Source organism: Gymnoscopelus microlampas (assembly GCF_963454915.1).
Source record: "Gymnoscopelus microlampas genome assembly, chromosome: 21".
In the NCBI taxonomy this organism is placed as follows: Eukaryota; Metazoa; Chordata; class Actinopteri; order Myctophiformes; family Myctophidae; genus Gymnoscopelus; species Gymnoscopelus microlampas.
Genome location: NC_139958.1, coordinates 19,871,077 through 19,895,569, shown reverse-complemented (window position 1 = coordinate 19,895,569; position 24,493 = coordinate 19,871,077). Strand labels below are relative to the sequence as shown.

Genomic DNA, 24,493 nt, shown 5'->3' with positions numbered 1-24,493 from the left:
GAGGAGTATTGTGGCCTCTAGGGACTGCTAGAGGGGCTTTACACTTGGTCTTATTATTGTCTCCGCCAGGCCGAAAGGCATGGCCGAGACTATGTTTTGCATCCAACAATTGTTTTGATATTACTCCTATACAGATTTTGTCCAAACATCACGCAAATCGGTACACATTATCTCTATATTCATGTGATCTAGACGGATCTGTCTCTTATTTTTAATGTATAGATCAAGCTGATGTACCGTGTCCGTGATGACATAGAAATTCACTCTGGTGAAATTATCCCAAGATTTCAAATCAATGCATAACTTAACCACTTAAGTCCTATGTTATACTTTGTTGTACAATGGTGGTGTTCAGTGAAAATAGCCCATTTACAAGCTCTTGGCTATTTTCTCTATTTATATATTTGTATATTATAAGGAAAAAAAGGAACTTGAAAATGTGCCAGTTAATGTGGTTAAGATGAAATTCAACACTGTGAGAGTCAACACTGACTAGGACAGTGGTTCTCAAAGTGGGGTCTGGGGACCCTCAGGGGTCCTGGGGGGGCAAAATTACTTAATATAGCATAAAAATCAGTTCAACCACTTTAACCCTATACATTAGCTATTTGAAAATAGCCTGAAAAGACAGGCTGACTGATCATTTGAAAATAGCCAATCGCATTGCGATGCAATGCGTTGTGAGCTTCTAGATCGGCCGTTTAAAAAAACTCTTGAAGAAAAGTGATAATTTGGACCATTGCCGAAACATTTTAACACCCTAAATCGGGGATACGGGGGTCCCTGTCACAAAACATTTTCAAATTTGGGGGGGAAGTCCTTGATATGAAAATGTTTGCAAGCCACTGGACTAGCCCATTCAAACCGGGAAGATTAGATTTTAGCGTTGGCTATTCGAAAATAGCAGATATACAAGCTCGCAGCGCGTCACTCTGCGCCGCACTGCGAGCTTGTAGATCTGCTATTTTTGAACATTAATTGAAAAATCTTGAAAGTGTCTTGAAACTATACTGGTTTAGAAGGCATTTCGCAGAACGGGCCTTGTGTCTTAATGGACTACAGGAGGAAGCACATGAGGTTCCGTGTCTCTATAATGTGTGGGTGTCAACAGCGAGGAGGTGATCTGATCGCCACAGCAAGCAGGCATGAGGCACTGAGCTAATTGTCCCACAAGGCTCCCTCAGATGTGGAGGCAACGCAGAAGCACCCCAGGGCATCGCAGGTGCATCACGATGACGCACTCCTCTCATCAATGTTCCAGTCCTTGACAATGTCAAGCTATACCGCTGAAGAAGAAGAAGGGAGAAAAAAAAGCAAAGCTTCGGGGATCCGCTCGCCTCGGTGAGACCAGCTTGTTTACTTTCCCTCTCTCTCTCTCTCTCTCCTCCCCCTCTTCATCCTTTGTTTTGATGTAGGCTTGTATCTTATTGGTGGAGATGAAAAGACAGGCTGATTGATCAGGCGGGGGGGGGTATTGATCAGACTGAATCCTCTGCCGCGACCCTTGACCTTCCAATTGACAGCAGCTCCTATAATGAGGCCTTGGAACACAGAGGGAAGGATGGGTGGGGGAGTCTTCTTTTCTTATTTCTCCTTTTTTTTTTTTTTTTTAGGAAAGAAAGACCCCCAGAGAGGGGATGGGTAACAAACACACACTAGGGCCAGCTCAATCAACTCGGTGCCATTGTTGCATTGCAATGCCCTCGATAACCCCAATTTGCATAATCGGCTTGCCGCACATTGTTTGCCCCAGACACATTAAGGTGCGGGTCTCGTATTGTTGGCGGCGAAGCGACACGTGGCTCATTGTTTACTCGCGTCAACAACATACGCATTGTTTACTCTGTACTGAGAGCTGCAGCGTTCGCATTTCTGTTTAACCACTTTTAACCGGAAAACAGCCGATGTGCAAGCTCATAACACGTGGCATTGCGACACGTTGTGAGCTTGTAGATTGCTATTTTTGCAACACAAAAAAAATACAAAATATATATACATAATACAATGAAAAAAAAAAAACTTTATATATTTACATTTTTTTTGTTTTGAACATTTCCACCTATAACAACATGCCCAAAAATAGGGACACCATGTTGAAATGACCTCACCAGCACACCATGCATGGTTGCACCACAGACAACTATATATTATTTTATTTTCAAATGTACTCGGCGTGTCTATTACTTTAGGAAGCATACTATTATTTACGATACACATAAAGTGCCTGGTGTATACATACATGTTGTTTACATAGCCCCACACGGTTTTGTTGACATTGTTTACAACCACATTCTGGACATTCCATCCATATTTCTGCCGACACACCTCTGTGTACACTGTGAGGCATGTCGTACCCCGGTTTAAAACCTCTTAACCCTTTAAGACCTGCGAGGCCCATTCTACAAATGTCTTCTAAATCCTAACAGTTTTCTGAAAAACTTATGTTGCTGTATCAGTGGTGCTAAAATAAATCACCAAAAAAAAACTAATTATATGTATTAGGCCGCGGACCCCCATCTCAAAATATTTTGTTCCAGGGACCCCCCCACAAGCAAAGATTTGAGTTAAAATGTTCACTTTATTAAATATATATTCAAAGATTTTCACAAATTTTCAAGATTTTTCAAAATAGCAGATCTACAAGTTCATAGCTTGTATATCTGCTATTTTTGAATAGCCAAATAAATCTAAAAATGACACAGGTGCTTACCCGGATTTAATTGGTTAACCGTTGAGAATGCAAAGTTTCATAACACCATAACAGCCCTGGGCTCCACCGAGATGGCATTCGGGTTATTCAGATCTGGGATGGATGGCCGATTGTTATTGTTTTTAAATCATGTTTCTGGAACATTTGGAGCTTCGAATATCCCTGACTCATCAAATTGTTTCATCACAATGGATTCTCAGTTTCTCCCAACTTGATAACAAAACCTTTATGTCAATAAAGCCCATGCATACTATGCCAAGACAAGTACATTTTATTTGTGTAGCACGATTCATACAAAGTAAACTCAGTGTGCTTCACATTGAAGTACAACCGACAAATATGTATAAACAAACAAAGCACGGCAACCCCCCTCAAAGTAGTTGTCCTCAAACATTTCCATGTCAAGGACCCCCAAATTCATGTATTTGGCACTGGACCCCCTTCTAAAAAGATGTCCTGACAGGGACCCCAATAAGAGAAGATTTGTGTTGTTCAAAGTGTTTCAAAATGATTCAAAATTTGTCAAGATTTTTCAAAATTGATGCGACACGGTGTGAGCTTGAAGAATGGTTAGTTGTAAATAGCCAACTGATTGTGATGCTATAATTAACACATATCAATTGAAGTGAAGTGAGGATCGGCCAATCAGTTAAGCCGACGGGGTGTGATTGGCCAATTAGGGACTTATTTTGGCTAATGCTGACGGGTTGGGTCGGCCAATAAGGGAAGCCGATGCAAAACATACGCCTCCCCAAACACACAGAGAATCGCTGCGTCCTCAGCAGACCCGCAGTGAGACGGATGCAGACATTCGCGTTTTCTTCAGAAACCACTGATCCAATTGAATTGACACTCGGCATTGCACACCCCATGTGGGACACACACGGCGAGTTTGAGGCCCCTCGGTCGGACGGCGCCCGAGTTATACCTGGGACAACAGAGTTTTCTTGACTTAATGGATATAGATATGTAAAAATCTAAAACATATGTAAAAGAAAAAGCATGGATAATTTGTTGGCCTGCCGGCAGCACAAGAGATGTGGCGCTGATTGGTCCATATATTAGTTCTGGACAAACACACTAGACAGACAAACACACACACACACCATAAAAAAAAGACTTGTTAAAAGAAAAGGGCGCATCTTTGATTCTTGACACAAACACTATGTGACGTGTGTTTACGCGTTGAGACTCCATTTGACAACATGTCAAAAACAAGCGGGGGGAAAGTGTGCGTCTTTGGGAGTTGCTCGGGCAAAGACACAAGGAGAAATATTGCATTCCACATCTAGGTGTTGTCACTTTTAATTAACACACTCATACGTACTTGTGTGCACAAAAACACACACACACACACACACACACACACACACACACACACACACACACACACACACACACACACACACACACACACACACACATAACCACCTGTGTGGGTATTTCCATTTCTGCTTACAGGTAAAACACTCAAACACTCATTGTGTTCAATCTGTTCAAACAGCCATATACACACAATACTCTCTCTCTCTCTCTCTCTCTCTCTCTCTCTCTCTCTCTCTCTCTCTCTCTCTCTCTCTCTCTCTCTCTCTCTCTCTCTCTCTCTCTCTCTCTCTCTCTCTCTCTCTCTCTCTCTCTCTCTCGCGCGCGCTCACGTGCGTGCTTGCATTACTAAGTATTCTATACTTGTGAGGACATCAGTATTTTAGGATGGGAATGTTATGTCTGTTTTTTTTAACCGTAAACCTAAATCGGGATTAAGCTGATCTCTAAGCTCGTCGCAGCCCGACGCGTCGTGAGCTTGTAGATCAGTTACTTTGGGTGCACGACACTGGCGTGCAGCTACATTATGAATCAGGCATAACTCTAACCCCAACCACTAGAGCCTAACCTAACCTCTAAATACTTAATCCCTAAACCCTAACCCGAACCTGAGTCTTTTCCTAATTGTAAAGCTTAAAATCTTCTTATTACCCATATAAACAACCATATCTCTTGCAAGGACCAGGAAAAATTATCCTCACATTGACTATTTCTCAAATTCGACTATACTTCGCCCTCACAAGTATAGTAACACATGTACACACACAGGCACACACACACTCGCGCGCCAAGCCAAGCCACTGATGGCAGCCCCGCACTCGTAGAATCTAAATCGTGCACGTTTGGCACACAATTTATCTTTTAATTGTTCAGATAAGTGTAAATATGCCCTGCCAATCGCAAGTACGCCCTCGAAGATGTTGTGCAATAACTCTTGGCTATGTGACTAACAGGAACACTTTGGTTTGTGGCGCAGGGCTTTTAGAGGTGCTCACAATGGACATCTCAGGTACTGTTGACTCATTCAGACAGATGGTTGCGTGGTGCTTTGGGTCTCGAACGTTTGACAGGCATTGATTTATTTTATTGATTTATGACTAAATCTCGGTGGAGCACACACAGACATGTCTCATGTTTTATGAGCCAGTCTTTGAATGCTCAACGTAATTTATCGCAGCATGTCCAGTAGTCCGTGGTACTTGGGCTCAACTTTCATTCTGTGATATAATGTTTTTTTTTTTTTTTCAAATAAAATAAAATAAAGATGTGCGGTATGCATACATACATACACGTACAGACTTCATGTGACCTGTCCATGACATGATGTCGGTCAGCTATGATGACATGACATATGACAATACATTTGCTTAACCCATTTAGACCAGAGGCCAGTTTTTCTTTTTAATCTTTTGATTTTTCTTTTTTATTATATATTATTCAAAGATTTGTACAAATTTTCAAGATAAAAAAAAAAAAAGTAGATCTACAAGCTCATAGCGCGGCACTCGGTGCCGCGCTATGAGCTTGTATATCTGCTATTTTTGAATAGCCAAAGAAACCTAAAATGACACGGGGTTAGGTCAGCCTGATCTGAGTGGCCGCCATTGACGTCCACTTTGAAATTAAAGTTAAATCTTTTACAGAAATATACAAACAATATGTGAAACATTAAAAGGGGCCTTTTAGACCTCTGGTGGTCCCCGAACCAGATGTTGAGAAACAGTGCCATAATAGAGATATACATTTTTTTTTTTTAACTTAATGAAACCTGCATGAGATCAATAATTAGACCTTCCTCTCTCAGATGATATATATATATATATACATAAAACATATATAAGACAATTGTCTACCATGACCTGTCTGTCTTCCTGCAACCGTATGGCAGCCTTTAACTGGGCTGTGACCCCAGTTCAAACTGCGGTAAATAAATTGTATCGGTGATAAATAACCACATCTTTTTTACCTGCGATGCCTGAGGTTTTTCCCACCCCACCCCCGCCGTGCTAAACGCTGTTACTGCTTCTCTCGGTCACCGGTGCCAATTCTGATTCATCCAAAACACACTTCCAGTCAGTGCACTCACTCACACAAATGTCAACCACTTGAAAAACTAGCGTCCATATTCTGCAACGCCTTTTTGTAACTGTACGCTTGTTGATCGGCTATTTTTTTTGGCGAAGAGATTTGATGTAGACTAGGGAAAACGGGAGAGGACTAAGTATATACTGTAGAGCCCTGGGGCACACCGATCAATGAAACTGAAGAGTTCAAACTTGCCTGTTAATGAAATATCTCTTTACAGTATGCCAAAAATACTGTATGATAAGAATATTGTTGCTGTCGGGCAGAAACCTCATATCTCCATATTTCATTTTCACTTTTCTTTTCTTTTTTTCATAAATTGATGCCCTGGTAACCAGGGCCTGTTTCATCATACAAGAGTGTCACACTAAAGAGCTTGTAGATCTGCTATAATTAATGTAAAAAGGAATGGTTTTGGACATTTTGCTGTCGGGTTTCCACCCGACAGCAACGATATACTATTGGTTCCGTTTACATGTTGGCTATTCAAAAAATAGAAGATCTACAAGCTCACAGCACGTCACTTCGTGCCACGCTGAGAACTCGCATATCTGCGATTCTTGAAAACATTTGAAAAATATCTAAAAGGTTTGTTTCTGGTCTCTGGCACAAAACCTTTTCAGATGGAGGTCTGTGGCCAAATAAATCTCACTTTGCGGGTCCTTGACACGAAAACGTTTTTGAGATCCACTGCGACATACAATACAGGGCTAATGGTTGTTCATGGTGCCTGCCTGACTATTGCCATCTTCAGCTGTCTCGGGGCGGTTTCACTCAGCAGTATCCAAGTAATGCTTAATTTATCATAATGACGAAGTATGAATCAGGCTTAAAATCTCTTTAAACTTTTAACCCATTTAGACCTGAGGCCGATGTCTTCTAAATCCTAACAGTTTTCTGAAAAACCTAAGTTGCTGTATCAGTGTTGCTCAAACCTTTTCATGCTGCTATTTTTGAATAGCCAAAGAAATCTAAAATGACACAGATGCATTCCCGGTTTTAATGGGTTACGGTGCCGATTCTTTCACTTTCAGTTCGGTATGACTAGCCGAACAAAAGTAGCAAACATCTTGCAAGTGAATCAAAAACGTTTGGGTTTCGTTTCACCCATGACCGTATATGTAACGCTATAGTCCTATAGGTGTCGGAAGTGAACGCCCGTTGCATGGATTTTGTATTCGCAAAACTCCTTTTTTTTCTGAAGCAAGCCTTTCGTGACGCTTGGTTTGTTTTTTAATAAGACCAAGTCATTTTTCTTCCAATGGACCATATCGCATTCACCTTACCATACATTTTATGACATTTTTCCATACTTCCTCACCCAAAGAAGGGATCAAAATACCTACCAGGAGGGGGAAAGTTCCAGCAATCTTCCGAGAAACTTCCAAAAAAAAAAAACCCTCTCTTTCTCCTTTTCCCTTGGAAAGTGTTCAAGTTTCAGCCATCACTTTTGTGAATTGGAGACCCTGCGCCAAACTGTTGTCAATCTTGAGGGCTTCGATGCCTTAACCTGGTTAATACCTCCCCACACACACACACACACACACACACACAAAAAGAAACCCTTCCACTTTGTGTTTTTATGGACAGGCGTCACTGCGAGTGTATTTCAAGTAGGCCGACTAATGAGCGTTTTTAACCACCTCCATATGGACGTGCCCGAGTGACTAGACGCTACAGCAGTAGCGGTGGCAGGCTGTGGTGTGCTGACTGTGCCATACTCTGCACCCCTGCACATTTAATTCTCTCCCACAGGCAATAGAGTTAACCCATTAAGACCGGGGAACTGTGTCATTTTTTTATTTCTTTGGCTGTAAAAAAAAAAACAGATTTACAAGCATTTTATGCATATATATGTATATATATTTTTTAAAGCAAACATTTTTTACTCAGATCTTTGTTCTGGGGATTCTGCAAATCTCTTCTAAATCCGAACAGTTTTTTGAAAAACGTAATGTTTGCTATAATCAGTGATTCTCAAACTTTGTTCATGTCAAGGACCCCCAAAATGATATGCATTTGGCCGCGGACCCCCCCCGCATCTCAAAATATGTTGTTCCAGGGCCCCCCCCAGAAGCAAGGATTTGAGTTCGCTTTCAAAATAAATATATAATGATTAGCACACAATTTTTAAAAAAAAATGCAGATCTACAAGCTCATAGCGCGGCACTCGGTGCCGCGCTATGAGCTTGTAGATCTGCTGTTTTTTTAATAGCTAAAGTATACAAAATAATGGTTGAAGTGGTTACACAGATGCACTCCCGCGCCGGGCTTCAATGGGTTAAACCGAGGGCAAGCCATTGACTGTTATTGTTTACCACAGAGCCCACAGTCGCAGCCAGACACTGTGATGTTATGATGTCAAGGAACATTCGTGCAGGTTCAGATCCGCATGGCTCTGTACCGTATGGCCTCCGCGACGTAAATTATCCCCGGTGACGTTTGACTGCTTTTGGTTTCGGTGTTCGGCAGATGGAAGAGACGATTGTGGGTGAAGAGAGAGTGATCCAGTGGCGGGCAAAAAGTGTACTCGCCCCCCCCCCCCAGTACTTAAATAAAGCGTTGCTCTGTCAAATGTTGTACTTGAGTTAAAGTACTTGGAGTATTTGCTTTTTGTAAATACTTATAAGTATTCAAAAGTGCATGCTTTTAATAAAAGCATTAACGCATTAATGAGGCCGATTCTACAAATGCCTTCTAAATCAGTAGTTTGCACACTTTTAAGATCTTTTCAAAAATGTTCAAAAATAGCAAACGTGCCGCGCTGCGAGCTTGTATATCTGCTATTTTTGAATAGCCAACGCTAAAATGTAAAATGACACAACGGGTTAAAATATTCAAAAGTACAAATTACGAAGTGCATTTTCTTTTAAATATCAATGCATTGCTGTGTTGACATTTAGACGTTTCCCCAAAATAATTCATATATTTTACAGAAATTAAAATATTACTAATAATGAAAGCAGCAGATCTACAAGCTCACATGTCACATTGTGACACCTTGTGAGATTGTAGATCTGCTATTATCACAAGTATTAGGACTTAAAGTACAAGACAAATATCGTTGCTGTCGGACAGAAACCTCTCATCTTATGTCCATATTTTGAGTATTCAGAAGAACAAATTGCAAAGTATATTTTCAGAAATGGTCTCTCAGCTATTTTCACTGTATTTGAAATAGGGCATAAGTGTCTAATTCATAATATATGTTTGTACATTTCGGTTCCAAGAGTCCCTTCCTAGAAATGTAGTGGGACTCAGAAGTACTGTATTTCTATTTAAAATGTAGCAGAGTGAAAGTCATCATGCTTGCAAAAAACAAATACTCCAAAAATGTACCTAAGTACCGTACTCAAGTAAAGGTACTGTCCACCACTGGCTTTGTTACAGGCAAATCCAATTGGTTTCTCAAATAAATATAGATATTTAGGACTGACTGTTATTTGCAAATGATCAGATCGGATTGATATGATTATTCAGGCATCTTCGACCTATCTGCATTGGTTGCTGTGATAACGACGTAACGACATAGGCGTGAGTAGTTTTACGTGTTTACTCTGTCACTCGCCGCAAATAGCCGGTCTACAGGCTGTTGTAGGTCGGCTATTTTTGGCGAGGGACACCGTCATACGAGGAATTTTAATTGAGGCTTCAGTGTCCGGTCTGAGCGACATCTTTATATTAAATCTCATTTTAATTGCATTTCAAACCACATATTGCCACTTTCTTAAAGTAATGGCCTACGCGTCATATTTTCTTTTTTCAAAAAACAATTAAGTGAAACGAATAGAACATAGAAGATTATTTATATACTCCAGCCAATATTTTAAGAAGGTGAGGATCAAGCCAAAAATTGGTTTGCATGTTGCCAAGCGGCGAAGCCACGAAACTCACAACCATTGGCCAAAGGGTGGCACTGTAGCTATCAATTGAAAAATGCAAACTTTGAAGCTCATGAACCGTTTGACCGACAGCAATAAAACTTCAATACACATATACTCCTTATGAGGTCACTTTGACCTTTGACCTTTAGCTCTCCCACCATTTTGTTGCGAGCTTGTAGATCGGCTATTTTCACTAGTTTCGGTTCTGAGGAGACATCAAATTTCTCTATTGGTAAATGGTTTGTGAACCACTGATCAGAGTAGTTTGTGAAACAGAGGCTTGGTTCATGAGAGAAGGCAAGAGTTTATGCTCATCAACAGACACCATGATGGCGGCCAGAGCTTTAGCTCAATTGGTAGTGCGGCAGCCTGTGAGTTCGAAGGTCAAGGATTCGATTCCTGTTCCTGGCCATGGGTTGAGGTGTCCATGAGTAGGGTTCTTAATTGCTCCCCTGATTGCTAAATATGACCACCTCAGCCGGGTCAAGCTGAAAAGTAGTTTCCCCTGTTGGAATCATCGTCTTGTTTATTATTAATACTACAATCCCTCTGTGTCGTATAGATGAAGCAAAATAAATTGCAAACTTTTGTCATGATAACAGAATTTGTGACACGAGTTTGAAATCTGCATTATAAGCAACACAATACAGAGATTACAATATCCACAATCCTTCAGCCCTCTGCTCAGCTGTTCAGAATGTTCATGTGTTAACTGCATGGGCTGCTTTGTCTCAAGTTCAATCTATTTTGTTTCTATGGCTTTTTGTGCGTATTGTACTGCCTTTTGCATATTTCCTATTCTATTTCATTCCTTGGCCCCTGTATTGCTGCTTGCAGCTATGTATTTTTTGTTTTTTGTTTTCTCTTCCTGTTCAGATTGGATAAAACCATTGTGAATCAGAAATGTGCTTTGAAAACTTTGTTGTGCTGAGTACCTCACATGATGCACCCCAACAACAGTGACCAGAGCATTGTTGAGGGTTTGATTGGACAGTCCATCATGTGTTTGAGATTAGAGCAGCACGGGAAAACGCAACTGTTGTTGGGCCTTGTGATTCTAATTAGCCTGTTGTTTCTATGTTGATTGTGTTCAGAAGCAGAGGTCGCCAGAAAGACACTCTCTCTCTCTCTCTCTCTCTCTCACTCACTCACTCTCTCACTCTCAGTAACCTACTCTTTCCATCTATCTACTGTATGAATAATAATAATAATAAAAATACATACAATTACATATACAATAGCGCTCTTCTGGGTACTCAAAGTCACTTTACAGAAACAGAATAAAAACAACTTTATTAGGAAAAAAACCTAGTTAAAAGGTCCATCTATTGGCCTGGACCGCTGTCGTAGCGGTCCAGGCCAGGCCAGGTCCAGGCCCGATCCCGACGGCCTTTGCTGCATGTCACTCCCCATCTCTCTCCCCATTTCCTCTCAGACTACTCTGCCCTACAAAGCCAAAGTGCACTAACTACGGGGGGAAAATCACAGAAAAATGGGGTTAAAAGTGTTTTGGCTGGTCAGCTAAATGAAATATCGGCATAGAAGTGATATTACACTAATTGTATATCTGTTCTTGAGGTCATTGTTTATCCCCCAAAATCACAAAGACTAATTTGACCTTTGGGATACACAAGTAAGTCCAAGGTGTGTCCAAAAACGTAGCCAAAAAAATAATATTAAAAAGAAAATCCTATCTAAAAAGCAAAGGAAGGAAGGAAGGAAGGATAGATTTTTTGTAAAAATCTATCCTTCCTTCCCTCCTTCCCGTCATTCTTCTCTCATCTTCCCATCTCTGTGTGTACACCATAAGGCTAGTGGAAACCCCGCTACCCGTCTCTCTCTCTCTCTCTCTCTCTCTCTCTCTCTCTCTCTCTCTCTCTCTCTCTCTCTCTCTCTCTCTCTCTCTCTCTCTCTCTCTCTCTCTCTCTCTCTCTCTCTCTCTCTCTCTCTCTCTCTCTCTCTCTCTCTCTCTCTCTCTCTCTCTCTCTCTCTCTCTCTCTCTCTCTCTCTCTCACCCCCACCACACTGAACATGAGTGATGTGAAGGCCCATGGTACAGTACAGTGACATTACAGAGTGGGTGTGATTCTCTGCTCCACCTGCCAGGTCCCACTCCACCGCTGCTGAATAGAGGGTTCTGTAGAAGAAATGACACCACATGTGTTGTTCTGCTTTTTACTTTTCCACGAACCGTTGGAGAGACGAATGGGGTGCGCCGTGACGGGGGTGCGTAGTCATCCCATTACACCTATAATGAAAATGCATCTTATAGGCCTCATGATGCCAAGGAGAATCTTAACCCATTAACACCGGGCGAGCGTCTTTGTCATTTCAGATTTTTTCTATGTATATATATATAGCACATTGGTTGGCTGTTAAAAAATAGCAGATATACAAGCTCATAGCGCGTCATTTCGTGCCACGCTATGAGCTTGTAGATCTGCTACAAAATATTTCGAGATGGGGGTCCAAATACATGTAATTTTGGGGGTCCTTGACATGGAAAAAGTTTGATCACCTTCACCACTGATATTGCAACATAGGTTTTTCAGAAAACTGTTAAGAGGCATTTTGTAGAATCGGCCTCAGGTCTTAATGGGTTAAGTGGAGCTGGAGTGTGTGTGTGTGTGTGTGTGTGTGTGTGTGTGTGTGTGTGTGTGTGTGTGTGTGTGTGTGTGTGTGTGTGTGTGTGTGTGTGTGTGTGTGTGTGTGTGTGTGTGTGTGTGTGTGTGTGTGTGTGTGTGTGTGTGTGTGTGTGTGTGTGTGTGTGTGCGCGCGCGCGCGTATGTGTGTTTGCGTGCGCGCGCGTATGTGTGTTTGCGTGCTTGGGTGGCATTGGCGTGCTTCAAGCCATCAGTGTAATATCAGAGTAAGGCCTATGACAGCCTAATGGCGGTGCTACTCCCTTCCAACAGCACAATCACAAAACATGCGTGCAGATCAGCAAAGTGTGCGGTGAAAAGAACATCAAGCTTTTGTGTGTGTGTGTGTGTGTGTGTGTGTGTGCGAGAGACGCGATTAGTTTGGCCCCAAATTGAGTAAAGACGACAGACGACGCAAAGAAGCTACTCTTGGGTATTAACTAGGAAGCTTTCTGATTTGCTGCCAAAAAGAATCTGGCCCTAAATGGGAGCGGTGTGGCTGCACTGCGAAACGCTGAGTGTCAATATAAGATGAACACTCATCGTTTCACAGTGTGGTATTGCATGGGGAAAGGGAAAGAGATGCCGTGTGTCTGGTGGGAGTCACGAGAGGTGAGAGAGGCAGAGGCACAACGCGAGGCGAGGCCAGGTTCTTTGTGTAGTACTCTGAAGCAGTGGTTCTCAAACTTTTTCATGTCAAGGACCCCCAAAGTTACACTTATTACCCCGCGGACCCCCATTTGAAAAGATAAGCCAGGGACCCCAATAAGAGAAGATTTTTACGGCTTTCTAGCAGTGATTCTCAACCATTTTAATGTCAAGGACCCCCAGTTTGACATCCATTAGGCTACGGACCCCCATTTAATGGCATTTATACCTCTGGGACCCCAATTCATATTGTAAAATTAATGTTAACTTAACTCTGAGAGCGTACAAATGGAACCAAATGGACCCGTTAGGGTCCATTTGGTTCCATTTGTACGCTCTCAGAGTTACAGACCCATAAGGGTCCATTTGGTTCCTCCCCATCATTTAGCTGGGGACCCCCTGGAACCCCCTCAAGTACCCCTGGGGGTCCCCGTACCCCACTTTGAGAACCAACGCTCTGAAGTACAGTAGTTCTCAAACTTTTTCATATATATATATATATATATTATATGGCCTTGGACCCCCATTTGAAAATGTTTTGTGCCAGGGAGCACCAGAAGAGAAGATTTGTGTTAAACAAATCTCTCTCGAGCGTTCGTGGCCCACCCATCTGAGTACTTGCCCGGGGACCCCGAGGGGTCCTTCAAGGGGTTCCAGAGCAAAATGAGTTAATATAGCACCAACATTGATTTAACCCAATTTCACACATTGGCCCTTTAAAAATAGCCGATCTACAAGCTCACATCGACGCGTTGTGAGCTTCTCTTGAGCTAGTTAGTTAGTTAGTTTGATTATTTTGTTATTTCGGTCATGATTTAACAAAACAGTTGAACATACAGAATAAAGGCAACAAGATATTTATTGGCCAAAAAGGTATGGGCTGAAGCCGATGCGTATTAATATTTAAATTAATTGTCACAATAGAAAAAGGAAACAAAAGAGCAAAATAAAGAAAAGCAAGTACGATGCTGCAATTCTTACATATCAGAACAAACAGAACGAAAAGAAACATATTCGGCTTTGCATCAATTACACACAAAAACAATTAGTAAATACCATATACTAATTGTCGTACAATATATATTTTTGTATTATGTACTTGTTTCATATTTATAATAATTATGATTCATTATTACTATATAATAATAATAATAATAATAATAATAATATTAATAATAATATTAATAATATATTATAACTACCTATCAGCTGCTTTGAATGGCGGTCATGTTTCACAGACCCATGTCTTCATCTTATAGGTTTATTCTGATTATATATATATATATGTTTTGATTCTCGACCCGTGTGTCACCAACCATGTCAGAGCTTCAGATATACAGCAGCACGCCACTATATCCATACGGGACAGGCTGCCCTTCCACATAAGCGTACGTAAATGGCAGCTGTCATCGGCATTAGTAAAAGATTAAAGCCGATTTATATATGCCCTATGTATATATATATATATATATATGGAGTCAACAAACCTCATATGTCCAAAACTGTTACTTTTCAGGAAATAAATTCAACAATGGCAAAAGAAGCAGGTCAACAAGCTAGAAACGCATCGCCGCGTTTCGAGCTTGTGACGCTGAACATTAGCCAAAACAAATATGCGAACGCATTGTCCGAGACCGCAAGGACTTTCATGAACGACCTGTTAAAAGGAATTATCCTTATTGTGAGCTTGTAGATCGGCTATTTTCTTTGGCCAAGATATTTGGTGCAGACCAAAAAAGTACAGTCGTAACTCAAGCCCAGTGTATATTTGTTAAAGGGAATTCCGCCTCCGTGACAGTCGCCATGATAAAAAAAACACGCAAAGTTGGACATGATATGTGTTTGCGCTGAAGGTATCTCTGGATTATATACTTAATGGCTTTAATGGGTGTTCTGTGATGGCATTATAGAGAGCCGTCTCCTTACAAGGTATCAAGCGCTATGGAATCCCATTGTCACTAAAGCTTTGGAAGATTCACTCTGTGTGCCTTTTTTTGAACGTGTCTCGACCAAACCCCAGCCTTCGTCCATAATTTATCGTGAACCTATAATCTCTGCTATTATACTATATACATATTGTTAACGCTCTAGTGTCAATGCCATGTACGTCTTTTTACCCTCCTCCAAATCATCCACCAAAAAAAAAATGAGGTAAAAAGCATTTGGGGTTTGTTTGCACTTTAGAACAGCCACTGTCCACAGATTAAAAGCCTGGGTGCATTAATGGATTATGGAACAATGTTTTTCTTTTTTTTTTCTCTCTCTCCCCCTGTTTGACTCACTGCTGCTGCACCAACAGTCACTTGTTCTGGATGACGTGGTGGGATTATTGTACAATATACTGTAACTGGAACCACTGTCCTCTGAGCTGAAAAAAAAAGCAGTTGGATGAGGTCAGACCGTAGAAACAATGTTTAAGTTCAACTGTGAATCCTTACCAGAGAAAAAAATACCACACACACACACACACACACACACACACACACACACACACACACACACACACACACACACACACACACACACACCGGTGTTTCCTAAACAATTAACACAGTATGTAAAATGATAATGTTTAGGTATTCTAAACGTATGTTGCTGCTGTTCTACATACAGCCAACAACTTCAAAAACAATCACAGATTGAGGCTTTAACCTTTGTTTTTGTTTTTCATGAAATATCTGAGACCATTCATGTTTTTGGAAGATGCTTCTGAACATGTATTCTGTTGCTATAGATAGACACCTTCAAATATTTGGTCTTAAAATAACTGATAACCGGAAATAGCCGATCTAGCTACTGTGAGCTTGTAGATCTGCTATTATTTAGTGCATGACATGCTTCCATAGAAGACATGCTGGCTGGCTTCTATCATGGAATCCGAATGACTGAAATCCTGAGAACTTTAATCCATGAGTGTTGTTGTAGAGTGCATGGCATTGTTTTACTGTAGTTCACCATTTTAAACCTATAGCATCCCTATTGGGCATGTCATTGTCCACTTAAAGGAGTCGTTCGCCCGAAAATAAAACGTATTTTCTATCAATTACACATCCCATGGAGCCAGGATTCATGGAGTTTTTTTTAGTTTTCGTTTATTCCTGAGCCAATAATTTGATGATCGGGTCATCGGTCAGTAGGAGACTCAGTAGGAAACTCTTTGAGTCTCCTACTGCCAGTCATTAAATTATTGACTTAGGAATGCAACAAATCACCATGAATTCAAGGCTTCATGGGGTGTGTAATTGATACAAAAGAAGTAATTTTTTGGGTAAACTAATCCTTTAAAACTCTCTATTCTTAGTAAGACAGATCTGTAATTGGACCGCTTTTTTTTTCTTCGTCTACACCAAATCTCTTCGCCAAAAATTGCTGATCTACAAGCCGAATGCCCCCCCCCCCCCCCCCCCCCCCGCCCCAGAATAGGTGGGGGGTTCATGTGGTTTTAAGCTAAAATGTTCAAGAATATAAAACTTTAAACAAACGAAATGGCAGATCTACAAGCTCACAAACGTGTCACATCGCGATGCGTTGTGACTGTGGGAAAAAAAACATGCAAAATGTGATTGCACGTACTTCTGAAAACAATGAACATGAATAATCTCCATCTGCATCAGTTATGGTTTATGCTCTGTTTCCATGTTACATTAAGTCGATTAAATAACAGAATCAGTCTTTATTGCGTCTCTAATTTAATTTAAAGTCTACTGAGATGAAGTGGAAGTGGCTTGGAACAAACACTTTTGTACTTAGATGTCTTTAGGGCTGTCACGCTTATGAACTTTTACTTGACGATGAATTGTCACACGAATAATTGCGATTTAACGATAAAATTGTGTTTTTGGCGTTAAATAAATAAAGTAATCACATTTCTGTTTGGCTTTTAGGCTTCATAAACTAAAGTTGGACAGGGTAGATATGACAAGTAACGTAAGCATACAAAGAAGTGACTGACATATTTAATAACTTTATTCACATTAATGTGAGCTTGTAGATCTGCTATTTCCACTATTTTGAAAATGTTTGAAAATATATATTTTTCAACATTGAAACGATTGTACGACAATTATGCAAAAACAATTGCGATGATCTCAAATAATTGTGATTAGGTGATTATGTAGTAATTTTGACAGGTCTAGATGTCTTGTCTTACCCATGGGGAGCCATCACTGGCCCAGTTAAGTGAGTTTGATTTGTTTTATACATTAGAATGGAGATGTTAATCTTATTCTGGTTAATCTTATTCTGGAGATATCTGCCATTTATTGATTTCACTGTAGCGCTGGTGACATAATGTCACAACGCAAAGGAAGAGTTCATCTGATTTAAGATCATATGATGACCTCAAATGGCCTGTGAGCCACTGAAGCCCGGTTTAAAAAATAGCAAAGAATAGCTGATCAACAAGCTCACAATGCATCACATTGCAATGTGTTGTGAGCTTGTGGATCTGCTATTTTCACTCATTTTGAAAATGTTCAAAACATTATTTGAGAATAACAGAAAACATTTTTTATTGAACGTTTTCATCTATAATGACATGCTCAAAACAACTATGCCAGAGTGGAAGTGGTTAAAAAGTACACTAAAGCGTATACGTTTGAATAAAAAGTAATTTTGTCCAATCTGTATGGAAGAGTATGTTAATACAATATAACTTAAACAATTGCGGTGGTTGTATTTTGTCTCCCTGCTCTTCTATTGAGACATTTAGATTGTGTCAAAGGTCATGTCTCACCTAGACACAGGATCTGACACAAATTTTGACCTGATGGTCAAGATTCAATTCATCCCCTGAGCTTGCAGGCCAGCTCTATTAGCTCAATGGTAAGAATGTCAGCACTTGTGCAAGAAACCGGGTTCAAATCCAGGGTAGAAGAGGAAACATAGTGTTGCTTTAATTAAGCACCTAAACCCTCTACTCTCAGTAAAACAGACCCACGTTACAGCTGTGCATGGGACGCTTTTGTCTGTCTACACCAAATCTTTGCCGAAAGTAGATGATCTACAAGCTTGTGACGTGTTGTGTGAGCTTGTTGATCGGCTATTTTTGGCTATTGTTCCACCTAGAATATAGATGCTGGGGTGTTAAGTGGTTGAATGTCCAGTAAACAACCTCACGTCTCCCTATCATATCCTGGGACAATGCTGAAGCCATCAGTAAAACGCTCTCACTGTTAGTCATTTGCTTGTTTTTTTTGATAAGTCTGCAAAGAATATACAGATCTTATGATTCTTAGAACATGGAAAATGATGAGTCCAGTCATTAGAAATTGACCAAACTTAATCATATTGAGTTGCATACATTCATCATGTGCAACTCAAGTCCTGTAAGCAGAAAATATGATATATATATATTTTGGTTTTATCCAGGTTTTATCTGAGGACGGCATAGAGAGAGATCCAATAACATTACACATAGATAATTAATCAGTTTCAATTTTATAGTGCTCCGGGCTCCAATTTTGTCTGCTCACTCTGTTGTTTCATTACTTCCAATGTCACTGGTCTATCCTGTATCTTGTATGGGCTCTCTCTCTGCTGATTGGATAAAACCGGGTCGTATCCCGACCTGAAACATGGCCGACCTGTAATTAAACGGACATGTTAAAGAAATGCAGCGAGATGGTGGGTTTTCGTCTCATAAAAACGCTGAGATTTGTGGTGGGATTTCATCGGTCACGGGTTCAAATTGGATGTTATCTCCATATATACCATGAACTCTAGGAATATCTGTGGAATTGTCCAATTTGACGAAGGAGACATATTGTGCGACGTTCTTTCACCGGCAAAATGTTTGGCCAAGTGAGGTGCTCACTTTGAACTTTGATCATGTCGAGGGGGTCCGTACCCCGAGGGGCTTTGGGGCTTGGGTGGTGGGTGCAGGACAATTCAAAAGCAATTCAACTCAATTTCCTTGCGCAACGCAAAGGATGGGGAATGACCTTTATATGTGCATGCTTCAGAGCATCTGCTTTTTCCCCCCCCTCCTGTCTGTACATAGTGTACCAGTCTACAAGGATGCTGACTGTAGGACATTGGGTCATTTATTCTTCTATCTTAAGCTCTCATTGTCCTCCATGGAAAAAGGACAGTGGTGATGGGTGAAGGAAGTTATTAACTATGGAAACGTTGACAAAGCCAACGACGGTGCGATGAAAATAGCTGGCACCTCTTTCCACCTCTGTCATTACGATATTCCATTAGTCAGCATCTACAACTGGATCTGCATTTTTATTCCCTAGACATGTTGGATTCTTTTATGATGTTACCTTTTGAATCTATGGCACTTAATGGCGTCAATATCATGAAAACATTACATAGTATTAAATCACAGTATTGTATTTTGTTTTGTTTCCCATCGGTGTGTCGAGACCATGAAAAACGTTTTTTTTTTGTTCCAAAAAGAAGCTTTCAGACCAAGGTTTATAAATGTTTCTATGCATTGTAGATCGGCTATTTTCAACTAATGTCCACCTATTAAGATATGGCAAACGCTGGGATGCTATGGTTTAAGTGGTTAAAGGTGCCTCAAAGAACCATCAAAAAGGTTCTCTAGAACCATACGAGGAACGTGAAGAACAGTTCACTAAATAAAATGTTTCTTCAGTAGGGGATGGGTCTTCGTGGAACAATTTAAGAACCATTATTTTTCTGTGGGAAGGGCTAACTTCTGTTTTGGATGATGAAATTACAGTGCAATGTATGTGTCTCTTTAAAAGAAAAAAAAAAGCCATTCCAAGGGACTCGACTGTAAGCAAAACTACATGTTTTAGGCTAACGTCCAGACCATGAATCACCTCATAAGAATAGGATGGGTTTCAAGATGACCAAATCTGAAGGAAGAAAGTGTCAACAGAATTCAATGTACAAAAAAGAGAGAGAGAGGATCTGGCTGGAGTAAAAATCCCCAACATGGTGCTCTTCGGTACAACTGGGTGACAAAATTGATGCAAAAAAAGAGGATGAGACAGTCACCCTGATGAAGGCATTGTTGCCGCAACGCGAAGGTGTATTTTTTTCATTCTTGCTATGCATTAGCCAGACTATTGAGACCTGGAGACGCATCTGTGTCACTTCTTGATTTGAGCTAAAAAGCATTATTTTACACATTGGCTATGTGAAAATGTGTGCAAATCTTTTAATATATATTGTTTTAAAGTGAACATTTTTAACTCAAATCTTTGCTTCTGGGGGTCTCTGGAACAAAATATTGGCCTTGGCCAAGTACATATACATTTTGGGGTCCTTGACATGAAAAAGTTTGAGAACCACTGACATACTGTAGTAACATACGTTTTTTCAAAAAACAGTTTTTAGAAGACATTCTAAAAACAGAAATTTTGTAGAATCGGCCTCAGGTCTTAATGGGTTAAAGGCTTTTAAACTTTTCCACAAGAATTCAATGTACGTTGTGACTTTCATTGTCACTCACAGCTATAGCTATAGAACAGCGTTCCCATGTCATGTCAAGGACCCCCAAACTTTGTTTGTTTGTTTGCATCCATCACCCAACACCACATTTTAAAACACATCTGCTCACTTACACTCCTGATTCTGCAGACTAACACACTCCAAAGTATAAAAAATAGGGCTAAAGCGATTAAACCAATTGTGATGATATATTAACATCCTTTCAAGGGCCCCCCGCATGGGTCCCCGGACCCCTCTTTGAGAACCACGCGGGCTTAGGAAAAATAGATTTAACATTTAGTGGCCCATGTGAAATCGACTCCCAGCAAGTTTCTAGGTTGTAACCCCCTCCCCCCCCCCGCCCCCCTCCCTCAACACACACACACACACACACACACACACACACACACACACACACACACACACACACACACACACACACACACACACACACACACACACACACACACACACACACACACACTCTCTCCAGAGACAAAGGCAGATATCTGTCCCAGAGTCACACCACCGTAAGAGAAGAGTGAGGCAAATATTGAATGTTTGTTTCCTCTTGCGTTTTATGGTAGGTGCTGGTTGTTCCCGGGCTGTCTAAGCACACACTTACAACAAACAACCTGTGGCAAGAACACAAAGCACAAGGATGACATTCCTGCTCTTTTCACTGTCTGTGGAAACCCATTAAACCCAAGTGTTCACTCATCCCATGCTTAAATTGGCGGTGGTAGGTGGCAGTGATATATATGTCATACAGGGGTCTTCAGTGTTTTCAGCCCAAGGACCCCCTAGCTGAGAGAGAGAGATGAAGCAGGGACCCCCTCTGTATTGTATAAAATTGTGTTTTAGATTATTTTTTTTACTTGGTCTGCTCTTTTTTCCTCTACACCTATACCTCTTTGCCAGAAATAGCCGATCTACAAGCTCACAACGCCTCGCAGCGTGAGGCGTTGTGAGCTTGTAGATCTGCTATTTTTGGCCGAGGTTCTCCTCAGAAAAGGGATGCTAGGATTCAAGTGGTTAAGGCAAAACAAATATATCATACCACACAAAGATTTGGCGGACCCCCTGTAGTGACTGAGGACCCCCTGTTGAAGACCCCTGGTCTAACGTGTTTTTTCATAAGTTAACGCCATACTTCATCATACTGCATCGTCAGACAGAAGCATTCGTGCCTCGTTTCGAGCTTGTAGATCTGATACTTTTGTATTTTGAATCCTGAAAGGTAACAGTTTTTGGACATATGAGGTTTCCACCCGACAGAGACCATGTTTGATATATAGTGTGAAACTTGAACTAAAGCAATATCTATCTGATTCAAAATATAAAAAAGGAACACTTCGGGTTGATCAGGCAGCTTCAACTCACACATCACGTTGTGTGAGCGTTGTGAGCTTGTAGATCTGCTATTTTAAGAAGATTTGTATACATATACATTTGAAAACTTGTGAAATGGGACCTTCTGCATAATGAGTATACTTTCTACTTTTGGTACTTTAATTTGATACCAATACTTTTGTACTTTTACTCAAGTACATTTTGAATTCCGGACTTTTACTTGTAACAAGAGTATTTCTACATTGCAGTATTGATTACTTTTACTTAAGTAAAACATGTGAGTATACTTTTCCCACCTCTGGCTACTGGTTTATAATGGTCCTCATGTGGAGAGTCTGTGAGAGAGCGGTGCTGTAGAGCAGTGTGGTTCACAAACCTTTTAGCTCAAAGACCCAAAAGAGAAATCAGATGCTTGCCAGGGACCTTAAACTATAGTGAAAATAGCAGATCTACAAGCTCACGTTGCAAGCTTGCAGATCTGCTATTTTCCCTACTTCTTAAAAAAAAAATCTTAATTTTGTGTATTTTTTTTTATTTTTTTATTTTATTCATGAAATTATTTTAGAAAAAAATGTTTGAATTTATTTTCAACTCATGAAAATCTTTTAAAACAACAATAATTAATGACAACATTTAGGAAACAAAAAAAATAAAGGGATATGCACTCGGTGACCCCCGAAAATGGACCCACAATTGGGTCCCGACCCGCCGTTTGGGACCCGGCGCTGTAGTAGGATTGTTTAAATTGTAACCGCTAGAGGGATACATATACTCTCTCTAAACTCTCTGTGTGTAAACACCATCCGATCACTATGTGTGCCATAGAGAGAGAGAGAGAGAGAGAGAGAGAGTAGCAGCCTCTACCTGTGTGTGACTTCCCACTTCAAAACACACACACACACACACACACACAGCCCCGGAACATTTGAAACATGAGTTGCTCTTAAAAAGACTTTACAGAGAGAAAAAACTAAAGCTCCTAAAGCGGACGACCAGTCCTGTCCTGGCTCTCTCTCTCTCTCTTTCTCTCCCTCTCTCTCTCTCTCTATCCAAGACCAAGAGTCTCTCTCTCTGCTTCCAGGCAAATCAATGAGGATCGCGATGCTTAGACTCCCCGTTTCTCTCTCGCCTCTAAAGATCATTTAGCAGACCTTTTATACTATTAACATTTCAACTTTTTTTTTCTGTGAAAGGCGACCCAAAAATGCAAGTTTTTAGGATGTCATTTTTTAGTCTAATTGTCCTCTTTTTTCCTGGGTTGTGTAGTGCAATAAAATGAGAGGTCGCTTTCTTTTCACTTTTCTTTGGAATTTAATATGTGGGATTATTTTTTTTTATATTGTTTTACGGGCAGGATAAAAGGAAACAAGCAAAAGGTGTGACAGACAAGTCGCTTCAAGGCGGACAACTGTGGATTTGTGCGAGTCTAACTCCTATACCGTTCTAAAGAGGATGAGGGGGCATCCGTCGGACCCCCCTCTTGATTGATTACTTATTAGTCATCCCTTTGGCTAAATGGGACCCATTGAAAAGGCACCGTGGAACACATACATGAATCAAATATTCCTTGTGTCCCCTCTGAATGTCTCCAGAAGAGTAGTTTTGCTTAAGAGAGGGGGTCGTGGCTTAGCATTATAAAGAGGGAATAACAGCTATAGCTTTATGGGTTTATTTAGACACTTTCTAACGCTTTGACAACATGCGGCTGTAAAAAAAAAAAGGAAGAGAGAAGGGATCTCCGGGATAACATTTCAAAGAGGAGAACATTTTTTTTTGGACCTACTAATTTTCTGAGTTATTCCAGTTGTTTCTTTTCTTTTTTTCCCTTGTTTTTATATTATTATATTTTGATTTTAGATTTTTTTTTTTACCATCTCCTCTCCTTTGACAATGAAACTTTGGACATCTCCCTGGGTGTCCTGCCTGGTGATACTCATCCTGTGTGTTGGATCAGAGTGCGGGACGGTCCGGAGGACGGGGATCAGATCCAAGAGGGATCTGGTGCGCATGAGGGATCTGCAGGCGAGAGCCACCACCGTCCCGGGGGCTTCCTGTGCCACACGGCTGCCCCGGGGCAAGCGCTCCTTGCCCGGGCTGGAGCGACGGGTGCTCCGGCTGCAGCGGCGGCGCTCCTCGTCGCAGCAGGCGGAGGAGATGATCAACTCTCCGGTGGGTCGGGGCGTCGGGGGGAAAGCCGTGTATTTCACCGGCAGAGGAGACCAGCTCCGGCTGAAGCCCGGCGTGGAGATCCCCAGAGGGAACTTTACCCTGGAGATGTGGATCAAGCCGGAGGGAGGTCAACGATCACCCACAGTGATCGCAGGTAGGATCCCGTCTATCTATCTCAGTGGTTCTCAAACATTTTCAAGTCAAGGAGGACCCCCAAATTGATACCTATATTTGACCGAGGACCCCCCCTCCCCATCTGAAAAGGTTTT

At 41.0% G+C, this 24,493-nt stretch overlaps 1 protein-coding gene across 1 annotated transcript in view; it reads left to right on the top strand.

Moving 5' to 3' along the window:
• The first annotated feature begins 23,702 nt into the window (after positions 1-23,702).
• pappaa (pregnancy-associated plasma protein A, pappalysin 1a) overlaps positions 23,703-24,493 on the top strand; it is a 198,169-nt gene continuing 197,378 nt past the window's right edge. The window contains exon 1 of the mRNA XM_084047141.1: positions 23,703-24,378. Coding sequence (XP_083903267.1) covers positions 23,946-24,378 — 433 coding nt within the window. The 5' untranslated portion in view covers positions 23,703-23,945. The remainder of the gene's footprint in view (positions 24,379-24,493) is intronic.